Source organism: Aotus nancymaae, unplaced genomic scaffold, assembly GCF_030222135.1.
Source record: "Aotus nancymaae isolate 86718 unplaced genomic scaffold, 86718_ANA_hifiasm-v0.15.2.pri h1tg000065l, whole genome shotgun sequence".
Taxonomy (NCBI): domain Eukaryota; kingdom Metazoa; phylum Chordata; class Mammalia; order Primates; family Aotidae; genus Aotus; species Aotus nancymaae.
Window position 1 is genome coordinate 9,718,981 of NW_026988480.1, and position 13,645 is coordinate 9,732,625.

Below are 13,645 nucleotides of genomic sequence, written 5' to 3' on the forward strand. Positions count from 1 at the left end.
AGTCCCTGCACCTTCCTTTGTGCTCTGAAGAAGTCTCCCATCCCAGGGAGCCCAGAGGTATGGGGCCACACCTGTCCACCCATGTGTGCTCCCCAGGATAGAGGAAAGGACAGAGCCATGGTCTGCCACCTCAGGATGTCCAGATAGCATGTCCTTCCCCAGGGTTCCTATCAGACACCCTGAGAACAACTAGGCTGACAGGGCCCGTATTACTCACCGGCAGGACGTCTGGGTCATCATTGCACATCTGCAGGAACCGCTCTGGGCGGGCAGAGGAATGTTCTGGACCCTGGAACCAGACACACAAGTTATAGTTTAAGAGTTCCTGCATACTGACATTTGCCGCATTTGCTGTTCCTCCTCCTTAACCAACTAGCTCATTTCTGGTTATCCCTTTTCTTGATGGCAGTGTTCGGTTCCTTCCCCCTCCCACCGGCAAAGCACTTGGTTCCTCATCATTTCCACACTTGGATGCCTGCATGTTTAGGGAGTCTGCACCAGCAGGGATGGGGCATGCTAGCCATATCCAGATGAGCTACTCTGGCCTTCTGAAGTGACATCCCATCTGAGATGGATGAAAAGCACCAGCAGAGCCCTTAGGAGGTTGGTGTGAGTCACTGGTTCTTGTGCCAATCTTTGGGGTCGGGGTCCTACCTAGGCCCTTCCCAAGTGCTAGCTAGGTCTGGCAGGGAAGGGCCAGAGGCTCACCATGCCCTCCATGCCATGCGGCAGCAGTAACACAATGCCATTCTGCCGCACCCACTTGGCTTGTCCAGGACAGATAAACTGGTCGATGATGCACTGAGCCGTGTTGTGGAAGTCACCAAACTGGGCTTCCCAGAGAACCAGGGCATTAGGACTGGCCATGGCGAAGCCCAGCTCAAAGCCTATAAGGGACAAAGGAAGGAGAAAACCGCGTCCAGGACACCCGCCAGTGGGCCGGGGAGTTGGGTTGGGGAGAGGCCCTGGTGAGGTGGCTCCAGGCACTCACCCAGCACGCCGTACTCAGACAGTGAGCTGTTGCACACGGTGTAGGGGGCCTGATTGGGCCAGAGGTGGTTCATGGGGATGCAGGTTCTCTTGTCTACGTTCTGGTCATGGAGCACATGGTGGCGGTGGCTGAGACAGGACAACAGAGGTAATAACCAGGAGCTCTGACTTGACAAGCTAATATGCTGGGGACCCACACAAAGCACCAGCAGATGCCACGTTCTGTGACCTGGACTTCCGACCAGGCAGCTGCAGAGTGTAGCCCCACCCAGGTCTTAACAGAAGCATCCACAGCAAATGAGGGACAGAGGCTTTCAGCCTGAGAGCAATGGAACTCAGTAGCTGTCTTCTGGAAAAGAAACACCAGAACCCCTCCCTTTCCATCTCCTACTCTTTGGAGGGCAAACAAGACCGCCTAGAACATTACCTGAATGTGCCCCGCTCCACGTCCTGGCCGCTCAGCCGGATGTGGATGCCCTCCTTCAGGAGTGAGCCAAACGCCATGTACTCCGCCAGAGCCCAGTCCACAGTCCGGTTCTTCACCATTTCCCCACGAGTCTTCAAGATCCGGCTCAGCCCTGCAGAAACACGGCTCTCACCAGCTGCTGCAGGCCCTGCCTGCATATGCCTGCCTTGCTTCTCAGCATGCCCATGGCAAGAGCAGAGCCTTTTTCATTCGTATAGTTTCTGGGTTCCTGACTCGTTGGAAAAGCTGTGACCAGTCTCTCCTTTACTACTGAGGAAGTGTAGGATCGTGCTAAGGGCAGGGAGTGAGAGAAGTGGCTCCATCCAACCACCCCAGAGGCCTCGAGCAGGGCAGGAAGGGAGTCTCTGTAGGACACATGATGGGGGCCAAGGTCACAGTCCTAGACAGTCGGCGCCACTGGCCTGGGCTCCAACATTTCCACAGGTCAGCACAGAGCTTGTTACCTCCATGAATAGTGAAGTTTTCCACAGGCACAGAGCTAGCCACGTTCCCGATGTGTGTCAGAATATCCTCCGTCAGACCCGTGGAGGGACAGGACATGCTCCTGGGCTGCCCGTCCAGGGTGAAGAAGCCTAGGAGATGAAGGACAACTGAGGCATGACATCTGCTCTACTTTCCAGGGACCACACCTTGGCAGACGCATGATCTTGGGGAGAAGCAGGGTGAGAGACAGTGTAGCTCGCACTGTGTTCCCCAGAAAACATTAGTGCAGGGGTCTCAGTCTAGGGTCTGCAGGGAGGTTTGCTGAAGTGGTGCACACAACTGTGTATTATGAGTACAAAGTGGAAAGCATGAATTTTTCTGGGAAGAGGATGCCTCGTTTCATCAGATCCTCAAAGGAGCTTATTTGTGGCACTGTTTCATCACTCACCAGGCCAGGGGGAGTCCAGCCAGTGCTTAATGTGCAAGATCTTCTCATCTTTAGATCTGGCAAAAGCTTCCTCACAGATCTTATCATACTTGGAAATTTCCTCCTGGAGGGTTGGGCACAACACAGCAGTGACTGGCACAGGGCATGACTATTGCACGTGCCCACCCGTACCCCCACACTTTCTGATGGCCACCACGCAAGCCCAACCATACCCCTGGCACAACCCCATGCATGCCCACCCATACTCCCATGCTTCATGGGTGCAAAACATCTCAGACTCGGCCAGCCTCCGGGTCTGCTCCTTCTCAACATGTACAATGCTTTTCTAAGATTTTATTCTTCTCACTCCCAAAAGTTTCTTCCCCACATTTGCTGGTAGAGATCCTGCTCAGAGTTTGAACCCCTAACCTTTCACCATATTTTTTAAGAACTGGTCCCAGGCAGCTGGGCGTGGGGGCTCACGTCTATAATCCCAGCACTTTGGAAAGCTGAGGCGGGCAGATCACCTGAGGTCAGGAGTTTGAGACCAGCCTGACCAACATGAAGAAACCCTGTCTCTACTAAATATATAAAATTAGCCGGGCATGGTGGTGCATGCCTGTAAGCCTAGCTACTCAGGAGGCTGAGGCAGCAGAATTGCTTGAACCCGGGAGGCAGAGGTTGTGGTGAGCCAAGATTGAGCCATTGCACTCCAGCCTGAGCAACAAGAGTGAAAACTCCATCTCAAAAAAAAAAAAAAAAAAAGAACTGGTCCGGGCTAGGTGCAGTGATTCATGCCTGTAATCCCAGCACACTTTGGGATGCCCAAACAGGCGGATCACTTGAGGTCAGGAGTTTGAGACCAGCCTGGCCGATATGGGGAAACTCTGTTCCTACTAAAAATATATAAATTAGCTGGGTGTAGTGGCTTGTGCCTGTAATCCCAGCTACTTGGGAGGCTAAGGTATAAGAATTGCTTGAACCCAGGAGGCAGAGGTTGCAGTGAGCTGAGATTACGCCACTGCGCTCTAGCCTGGATGATGGAGCTATATTATTTATAAATAAATAAATGCATAGAAAAGAACTGATCTAGCTCTCATGGTTCCTGGTACAGTCCCAAGAAGGTGTGGGCCCCAAAGTTCCGTCTCCAGCATAGGCTACAGGCTATCAGGTTGCTCTGATCTGGGACCTGTCCTGTTTCCATGCTCAGACACAGCTCCTCACACGACCCTCTCCCTCTCTGGGGCAGGAGCTTGGCTCTCCCATTCACAACTAACCAGCACTTACTATCCGGATTACAACAAGCTCCTTACCAAGCTGCACCCACCACCTACCTCTCACCCCTGCACAATTTGTGAAATCTGAGAAAACCTACTGGGCCGCTACTACCTCAACCTGGAAACATCCCCTTCTCGTCCTCAAAAACTGTTTAAGGCCCACTTCCTTTACAAAGCATCTCAGTGGCCCAGATCCTTTGAAAAGTTATGCATTGAAATGCTATAGTTGTAAATATTTCACATGCTCCCACATGTATCCTCACTACTTGCAAAAGTGAGAACTGGCCCTGTGGCCTGCCTTTTCTAGTTCTCCCTGGCTCTGGAAAGGCACACCGGGATAGAACCGCAGGGACGCACCTCGTACTCGGGCTGGTTGACCACACCCTGCGACACCAGCAGCTCAGCGTACTTCTGCAGCACGGGCTTCTGCTTGCGGATCTGCTTGTACATGAGTGGCTGCGTGAACATGGGCTCGTCCATCTCGTTGTGGCCGTTGCGCCGGTAACACACCTGCTCAGAGTGGTGAGAGGATGTCAGAGACTAGGGCTGGCTCCTTGGGAAGAAGTGCTGTTGGGGCACCTGCTTCATCTCTTCTAAGGGATGGCCACGTTCCTCATGCCTCATGCCTGACTTGGAGTTTACCTTCTCTAGAATTAGGATCCTGTCTGTCTATCCTTCACACCGTAGAGCTGCTCTGACCGTCAATGAGTGGCCCGCCTCACCACCACAGCTCCCGCCTGGGAAGCATTCCTTGGTGCTCATAGGCCTGAACACTTTGGAGCTCAAAGGAACCTGCATGAGGCCTGGCAGTAGAGAGCCCTAAAGTGACTCATCAAGACAAGCTCCTCTCCTTGGGACACAGGAGTGCCGAGGGCAAGAGGGGTAGGTGGGTCAGATGCTCTGCCCAGGACGTGCTGTCCCTGGAGTCACTCACCAAATCGACGACCACATCCTTGTGGAAGGTGCTCCTCCACTCGGCTGCCACTTTGCACACATACATGACAGCCTCAGGGTCATCTGAGTTCACGTGGAAAATGGGGGCATTCACCACTCGGGCCACGTCAGTGGGGTAGGGTGAGGAGCGGGCCATCCGAGGGTCGGTGGTGAAGCCGATCTGCAAGGAACATGTGGTATAGCAAGAGGGCACCTGGCACAGCAGCACAGGACCAGAGGGCAGGGCCAAGGCCGGGCATGGCGCACACCTGCAGCCTGGCTACTCTGAGTACATGCCCCCAAATGGCTGTTCACATTTCTTTTCCTTTGTTTTTTTCCTATTGTGGTAACAAAATCCACACATGTTTAACAGATAATTATTTATTTATTTAATTTTAGAGACGGGGTTTCTCCATGTTGGTCAGGCTGATTGCAAACTCCTGACCTTAGGTGATCTGCCTGCCTCGGCCTCCCAAAATGCTGGGATTATAGGTGTGAGCTACGGTACCCAGCCAGAATAGAAAATGTAAAGGCTTCATAACATTCCCTACTACTCAGATGTACTAAAATTTAATGATATATTCATACTTTTATGATCTGCATTTAAAATTTTACCTTATGACCTATTTCAAACATAAAGTATTCTTATGACATATTTCAAACATAAAGTATGGTAATACTACACTCTCACCCATGAGCCCATCACCTAACACGAACACATCTCAACAGTTCCGCCATATTTGTTTGTGGACCTGAATGTTTCTGTCACAGAGGCTCAAGCCCACAGGCCTCCTTACCCTGAAATCAGAGGAGGACACTGCCACAAGTTTCTAATTGTACTACATGTGTCTGTAACAGCATATAGTATCTTCTGAGGCTTCTGGGTAACTTTTATTTTTTATGTTTTTGAGACGGAGTCTTGCTCTGTCACCCAGGCTGGAGTGCAATGGCATGATCTCGGCTTACTGCAGCCTCTGACTCCCAGGTTCAAGTGATTCTCCTGCCTCAGCCTCCTAAGCAGCTGGGATTACAGGCACGTGCCACCATGCCCTGCTAATTTTTAAAAATATTTTTGGTAGAGACGGGGTTTTACCATGTTGGTCAGGCTGGTTTTGGACTCCCGACCTCAAGTGATCTGCCCGCCTCGGCCTCCCAAAGTGCTGGGAGTACAGGCGTGAGCCACCGCACCCAGCTGACTTTTAAATTTTGATGTAATTTCAAATTCATGAGAAAGCTTAAAGAGTACTACAAAGAACTCCCATACAGTCTTCACTTAAAGTCACCACACATTTACATTTTCCCCCCTCTGCTTGAATTATTCATGCTCTACCATTACACACATTCACCTTACCCCCGAACCATTTAGGAGGCGGTTGCGGACCATTGCTATTTTCTAGGGAAAGTCTAGACATTCCCCTACCTCACCAAAGTGCAGCACTCAGCTTCATGCAATTTACACTATGTATCTGTATGATCCACAGCCCACAGACATCATGAAACAGCACCATATAATCCACTCCACACTCACTCCATCGACTGTCCTAACAATGTATACATGGTCTTCTTTCTCCTTAGCCCAGTAACCAGGCCAGACACCACACCGGAATTACTTGTCATGTCTCTCTAGTTCCTGCTATTCTGGAAGGCTTTCCTTGGTTTCTCATGGCATTGACATTTTTGAGAGTATTTCCATGTTTTCAAACTATACTGATATATACTCTATGTACCTTATATATGGCAGCATATTCTAAATACTGTACAATTCCCTTGCAGTTTGCCCTTTAACATTTGCTTTTATGATACATCCAGGTTGAAACATGTAGCTATACTGCCTTTATTCTCTGCTTCCTAGTAAAACCTATCTAAACACAGTATATACCACACTGTATTTATCCATTCTCCTGTTGGTGGACATCGCGTTTGTTTCCAATTTGTGGTAATCACAATGTTGCTGTACACATGCTTATTCAAGTTTTCTCCCGCAAAGCTGAGTTTATCTGCGGTCTGATCCTAGGAAGGGAAAACAGCCACAGGCACAAGCATTTTAAATTTTTCTAAATGCTATCAGATGGCTCTCCTGAGTGGCTGTTCCAATTACACTCCTACTAGCAGCATATGAATATCCTGCATTTTCCATTTACCACTGTGACCATTTCCCCAGGATATTAAACTTTTTAATGGTTAGTATCCCTTCCTATGGCTTTGCCAAATTTTATGCAACAACACTTCTGCTATTGAACATAAGGTCTATCAGCAGGAGTATCTACACGGGTGGGTGTGCACACACATGATGGAGGTGCACTCTACCAGCAGGAGTACCTACACGGGTGGATGTGCACACACATGATGGAGGTGCACTCTACCAGCAGGAGTACCTACACGGGTGGGTGTGCACACACATGATGGAGGTGCACTCTACCAGCAGGAGTACCTACACGGGTGGATGTGCACACACATGATGGAGGTGCACTCTACCAGCAGGAGTACCTACACGGGTGGGTGTGCACACACATGATGGAGGTGCACTCTACCAGCAGGAGTACCTACACGGGTGGATGTGCACACATATGATGGAGGTGCACTCTACCAGCAGGGGTATCTACACGGGTAGGTGTGCACACATGTGATGGAGGTGCACTCTACCAGCAGGAGTACCTACACGGGTGGATGTGCACACATGTGATGGAGGTGCACTCTACCAGTGGGGGTACCTACACGGGTGGATGTGCACACATATGATGGAGGTGCACTCTACCAGCAGGGGTATCTACACGGGTGGGTGTGCACACATGTGATGGAGGTGCACTCTACCAGCAGGAGTACCTACACGGGTGGATGTGCACACATGTGATGGAGGTGCACTCTACCAGCAGGGGTATCTACACTAGTGGGTGCGCATGCACATATATGACAGGCATACTCCAAATATACTCTGTAGTTTTCTCCACTATAGGTGTATTAATAATACCTCTTAGTATACTATTGGAGGCAGCTATACTTACTACTATACCACCAATGCACGCTCTTAGTTTACTTTTGGGAGTGAGTGCGTTAGCAGGAAAATCTCGCTAAGAGGAAAAGCTGGTCTGGAAGCCAAAGGGACTGTAAGGCCAAATGGTTTCTCCTCTCACCCCTGACCCTTCTCACCCCTCCCATCTACTTCAGCCCTGACAACTCGTTCACTAGATGTGCCAATACTTCCAAGGAGGAGGAATCCAAAACTTCTGGAGGAGCCAGTTCCCCTGTTGGAACAGGTCTCACTGTTGGAAGTTTTCCTTTCATTCAACTAAAATCTGCCTCTTGGTAATTGGAGCCATCCATTGGAGCTAACTTTGTCCATTAGATGCTTTGCTACATGAATCATTTATATTTGAAAACAGTATCCACCTGTAAAAGAATGAAGCGGGACTCCTTCCTTGCACCATACACAAAAATTAACTCAAAACAGATCATAGATGTAAGGGACAAAACGATAAAACTCAGAAGAAAACAGAGGAGGTAAATTTTTGTGACCTTGGGTTAGGCAAAGCCTTCTTAGATATGACACCAAAACTCACAAGCAATGAAAGAAAAAACGGATAAACTACGCTGGATAAAAAATAAAACTTTCGTGCTTCCAAGGACATCAAAATCGTCCCACCAAATAGGAGGAAAGGCTGGGCATGGTGCTAATGCCTGTAACCCCAGCATTTTGGGAGGCTGAGACCAGCGGATCACCTGAGGTCGGGAGTTCGAGACCAACCTGACCAACATGGTAAAACCCCATCTCCGCTAAAAAAAATATATAAAAATTAGCAGGGTGTGGTGGCACATGCCTGTAATCCCAGCTACTCAGGAGGCTGAGGCAGGAGAATCGCTTGAATCTGGGAGGCAGAGGTTGCGGTGAGCTGAGATTGCACCATTGCACTCCAGCCTGGGCAACAAGAGTGAAACTCTGTCTCAAAAAAAAAAAAAAAAAAAAAAGAATGAGAGGAAATATTTGCAAATAATTGGATACATGGCTCATATCCAGAATATATAAAGAACTCTTACACCTCAACTTTAAACAGACAATTTGGTCAAAAAATGGGCAAAGGATCTGAATAGAAATTTCCCCCAAAGACATACGAAAGCCAATTTAAGCAAATGAAAAGACGTACATCATTAGTCATTAGGGAAATGCTAATGAAAACCACAATGAGCTAACTCCTCACACCTAGATGGCTAGAATAAAGCAGACAATAACAAGTGTTGGTGAGGATGTGAGAAAAACTGGAATCCTAGCCGGGCATGGCAGCTCACGCCTGTAATCCCAACATTCTGGGAGGCTGAGGCAGGCGGATCACTTGAGGTCAGGAGTTCAAGACCAGCCTGGGCAACATGACAATACACTGTTGCAACCAAAAAAAAAGAAAAATTAGCTGGAGTGGTGGCGCATACCTGTAATCCCAGCTACTTGGAAGGCTGAGGCAGAAGAATCCCTAGAACCTGGGAGGCAAAAGTTGCAGTGAGCTGAAACTGCAACACTGAACTGCAGCCTGGGTGACAGAGTAAGACCTTGTCTCAAAAAAAAAAAAAAAAAAAAAAAAAAGCTAGGCACAGTGGCTCACACCTGTAATCCCAGCACTTTGGAAGGCCGAGGTGGGTGGATCACTAGGTCAGGAGTTCCAAACCAACCTGACCAACATGGTGAAATCTCGTCTCTAAATAAATAAATAAAGGAAACCTGCTATATTTCCAGTGAGAATATAAAAATGGCACAGCCACTTTGAAATAGTCGAGATTTCCACACAAAGTTGAACACAGAGCTACCAAATGATCTAGCAATTCCACTCCTGGATATATACCCAAAAAGAAATTCAAACATATATATACACGGGCTGGGCACAGTGGTGCATGCCTGTAATATCAGCACTTTGGGAAGCTGAGGTGGGGTATCACCTGAGGCCAGGAGTTCAGACTAGCCTGGCCAACAAGGTGAAACCCCGTCTCCACTAAAAACACAAAAATTAGCCAGGAGTGGTGGCACATGCCTGTAGTCCCAGCTACTCGGGAGGCTGAGACACTTAAGAGTAATTTGAACCCAGGAAGCAGAGGTTGCAGTGAGCCAAGATTTTGCCACTGAAGTCCAGCCTGGGCCACAGAGCGAGACTCTGTCTCAAAAACGAAACAAAAGTATATATAATCACTTGTACATAAATGTTCACAGCAGTATTATTTTATTTATTTTTTGAGACAGAGTCTCGCTCTGTTGCCCAGGCTATAATGCAATGGCGCAAACTCAGCTCACCACACTCTCTGCCTCCCAGGTTCAAGTGATTCTCCTGCCTCGGCCTCGAGAGTAGCTGAGATTACAGGCACACGTCACTACGTCTGGCTAATTCTGTGTTTTTAGTAGAGACAGGGTTTCATCATGTCGGCCAGCCTGGTCTGGAACACCTGACATCAGATGATCCACCTGCCTCAGCCTCCCAAAATGCTGGGATGCCCAGCCCACAGCAGCATCATTTATCATAGCCCAAAAGTAGAAACAATCTAAATGTTTACCAACTGATATAGACCACATATTATATGATTTATTTAATATGAACATTTCAGAATAAATACATCTATAGAGAAAGGAAGTAGATTAGTAGTTGCTAAGGGCTTGGGAGGATGCGGGGGTAGGAGTATGATAACTAAATGATGCAAAGTTTCTCCTGGAGGTGATGAATGCTCTGAAATCAACTGTGATAGTTGCACATATTTATAAATATACTAAAACCCACTTAATTACAGACTTGCTAAATGGATAAATTATATGATACGTGAACTATATCTCAATAAAGCTGTTAAAAAATATAATTTTTAAAAGTTGAGCAGGCTGAGTGTGGTGACTCATGCCTGTAATCCAAAGTACTTTGGGAGGCTGAGGAGGGCGGATCATTTGAAGTAGGAGTTCAAGACCAGTAAACATGACGAAACCCTATCTCTACAAAATATACAAAAATTAGCCAGGTGTGATGGTGCATGCCTGCAGTCCCAGTTACTGAGGAGGCCAAGGTAGGAGGATCACTTCAGTCTCAGAGGTGGAGGCTGCAGTGAGTCTAGATTGTGCCACTGCACACCAGCCAGGGCAACAGGGTGAGACCCTGTCTAAAAATTAAAAAAAAAAAATTATTATTATTATTTATTTATTTTTTTTGCTGGGCATGGTGGCTCATGCCTGTAATTCTAGCACTTTGGGAGGCTGAGGTAGGCAGATCACTTGAGCTCAGGAGTTGGAGACCAATCTGGCCAACATGATGAAACCTTGTCTGTACTAAAAACACAAAAATTAGCCAGGCATAGTGCCTGTAGTCTCAGCTACTCAAGAGGCTAAAGCAGGAGAATCGCTTGAACCCAGGAGGCGGAGGTTGCAGTGAGCTGAGATCATTACACTGCACTCCAGCCTGGGTGACAGAGCTAGACTCCATCTCAAAAAATATATATATATATTAAAAAAACCTGTGTATATCCCAAACAAGAAATCCCAAAGAAATCCATGCCAAGATGGCTGGGTGCGGTGGTTCACACCTGTAATCCAAGCACTTTGGGAGGCCGAGGCAGGTGGATCATGAGGTCGAGAGATCGAGACCATCCTGGCCAACATGGTGAAACCCCGTCTCTACTAAAAATAGAAAAATTAGCTGGGCATGGTGGCACGTGCCTGTAGTCCCAGCTGCTTGGGAGGCTGAGGCAGGAGAACTGCTTGAACTCGGGAGGCGGAGGTTGCAGTCAGCCAAGGTCACGCCACTGCACTCCAGCCTGGCGCCTGGTGACGAAACAAGACTGTCTCAAAAAAAAAAAAAAAACAAACCAAAAACAAAAAGAAATCCATGCCAAGATACATCAAACTTCTGAAAACTATACAAAGAAAATATGTCCAGGCACAGTGGCTCACGCCTGTAATCCCAGCACTTTGGGAGGCTGCAGGGGGAGATCACCTGAGGTCAAGAGTTTGAGACTAGCCTAGCCAACATGATGAAACCCCGTCTCTACTAAAAATACAAAAATTAGCCAGGCGTGGTGGTGGGCGCCTGTAGTCCCAGCTACTTGGGAGGCTGAGGCAGGAGAATCGCCTGAACCAGGGAAGTGGAGGTTGCAATGAGCCAAGATTGTGCCACTGCACTCCAGCCTGGGTGACAGAGCAAGACTACATCTCAAAAAAAAGAAAAAGAAAGAAAAGAAAAACCTTCCCACAAAGAAAACTGTAAGCCCCCAAAAGTCTTTCAGTGGTGGATTCTAGCAGTCATTTAGGAAGGGAATAATATTAATTTTACAGAAACTCATTCAGAATATAGAAGAGGAACCTTCTCTTAACATTTCATGAGGCCAGCATTACCCTGATACCGAAACCAAACAAAGGCATTACAACAAAAGATCAATATCCCTCATGAACACAGACAAAAATTCTACGTTTGAAAATCAATGTACTTCATCATTAGCAAAGTATATGGTCATCTCAAGGGATGCAGAAGAACACTGACAAAAATAAGCATCCATTCATTATAATATATACTGTCCACAGAATTATAGACATAAGGGAACTTCTTAGCCATGGTAATGGACATCTATAAAAAATCTACAGCACGGGCTGGGCTTGGTGGCTCACACCTGTAATCCCAGCACTTTGTGGGAGGCTGAGGTGGGTGGATCACGAGGTCAAGAGATCGAGACCATCCTGGTCAACATGGTGAAACCCCGTCTCTATTAAAAATATAAAAAAAATTAGCTGGGCATGGTGGCGCGTGCCTGTAATCTCAGCTACTCAGGAGGCTGAGGCAGGAGAATTGCCTGAACCCAGGAGGCGGAGGTTGCGGTGAGCCGAGATCGCGCCATTGCACTCCAGCCTGGGTAACAAGAGCGAAACTCCGTCTCAAAAAAAAAAAAAAAAAAAAATCTACGGCTGACATCATACTTAATGATCAAATACTGAACACTTTCCTCCAAAAACTGGAAACAAGGAAAGGATGGCCACTCTTATCCACTTCAACATTGTGTTGAGGTCCTAGCCAGTGCAATAAGAAAAAAACAAAACAAAACAAAGCAAAGCATAGATACATATGGATTAGAAAGGAAGAAAAATAATTTTCTCTATTTGAAGCCACAGGACTGTCCAAACAGAAAAATCCTCCAAAAAAAAAAAAGAAAGAAAGAAAAAGAAAAGAAAATTAGAACTAATAAGCAGTTACTCAAAAAGTTAAAAATAGAACTATCATATGATGTAGCAATTCCACTTCCCTTCTGAACGCGGGGTTTCACTCAGGCACAGTGGCTCATGCCTGTAATCCCAGCACTTTCAGAGGCCAAGAGGGAGGATTGCTTGAGTCCAAAAGTTCAAGAGTGGCCTGGGCAACATAGAGAGACCCTATCTGTACAAGAAAATTAAAAATAAATTAGCCGAGTGTGGTGGTGCACACCTGTAATCCCAGCTATTTGGGAGGCTGAGGTGGGAGGATTGCATAAGCCCGAGTTGGAGGCTGCAGTGAGCTATGATCACACCACTGCAATTCAGCCTGGTTGACCGAGCAAGATCCCATCTCAAAGGGGGAAAAAAAGCAGGCGTCAAAGAGATATATGGACATACATGTTCACAGCATCATAGCAGCATTATTCATAATAGGTAAAATGTGGAAGACTTAAGTGTCCACTGATGAATGAATAAGCAAAATGTGATATATTTTACTTATAGAGTGGGATATTATTCAGCCTTAAAAAGGCAGGAAATTCTAACACATGCTATAACATGCATGGTCCTTGAGGACATTCTGCCAAGTGAAATAACCCAGGCACAAAAAGACAAATACTACGATTCTACTTATATGAGGTCCTTAGAGTAGTCAAAAATCACAGAGACAGAAAGTTGAGTGGGTGGCTGCCAGGGGCTGGGGGTGGGGAGGCAGGGACTGGTTGAATGGGTGTACAGTTTCTGCTGGAGGTGAAACAGTTGTGGAGATGGATGGTGGTGATGGCTGCACAATATTATGAATGTATTTACCATACAGACCATACACTTAAAAATAGTTAAGATAGTAAATTTTATGTATATTTTACCATAGTAAAACAAATAGAAAAAAACTCAGTTCAGTAGTGAGGTTGGTTGTTTTT

General features: G+C 47.1%; 1 protein-coding gene across 5 annotated transcripts in view; it reads right to left on the reverse strand.

The window, feature by feature from the left end:
- OGDH (oxoglutarate dehydrogenase) overlaps positions 1-13,645 on the reverse strand; it is a 470,461-nt gene that overhangs the window by 16,740 nt on the left and 440,076 nt on the right. For all 5 annotated transcript variants that reach the window (XM_064366720.1, XM_064366721.1, XM_064366723.1 and 2 more), the window contains 8 exons: positions 4,539-4,718; positions 3,962-4,114; positions 2,349-2,451; positions 1,921-2,049; positions 1,418-1,568; positions 992-1,119; positions 709-887; positions 218-289 (listed from right to left, as the gene is read on the reverse strand). In XM_064366720.1, coding sequence (XP_064222790.1) covers positions 218-289; positions 709-887; positions 992-1,119; positions 1,418-1,568; positions 1,921-2,049; positions 2,349-2,451; positions 3,962-4,114; positions 4,539-4,718 — 1,095 coding nt within the window. The remainder of the gene's footprint in view (positions 1-217; positions 290-708; positions 888-991; positions 1,120-1,417; positions 1,569-1,920; positions 2,050-2,348; positions 2,452-3,961; positions 4,115-4,538; positions 4,719-13,645) is intronic.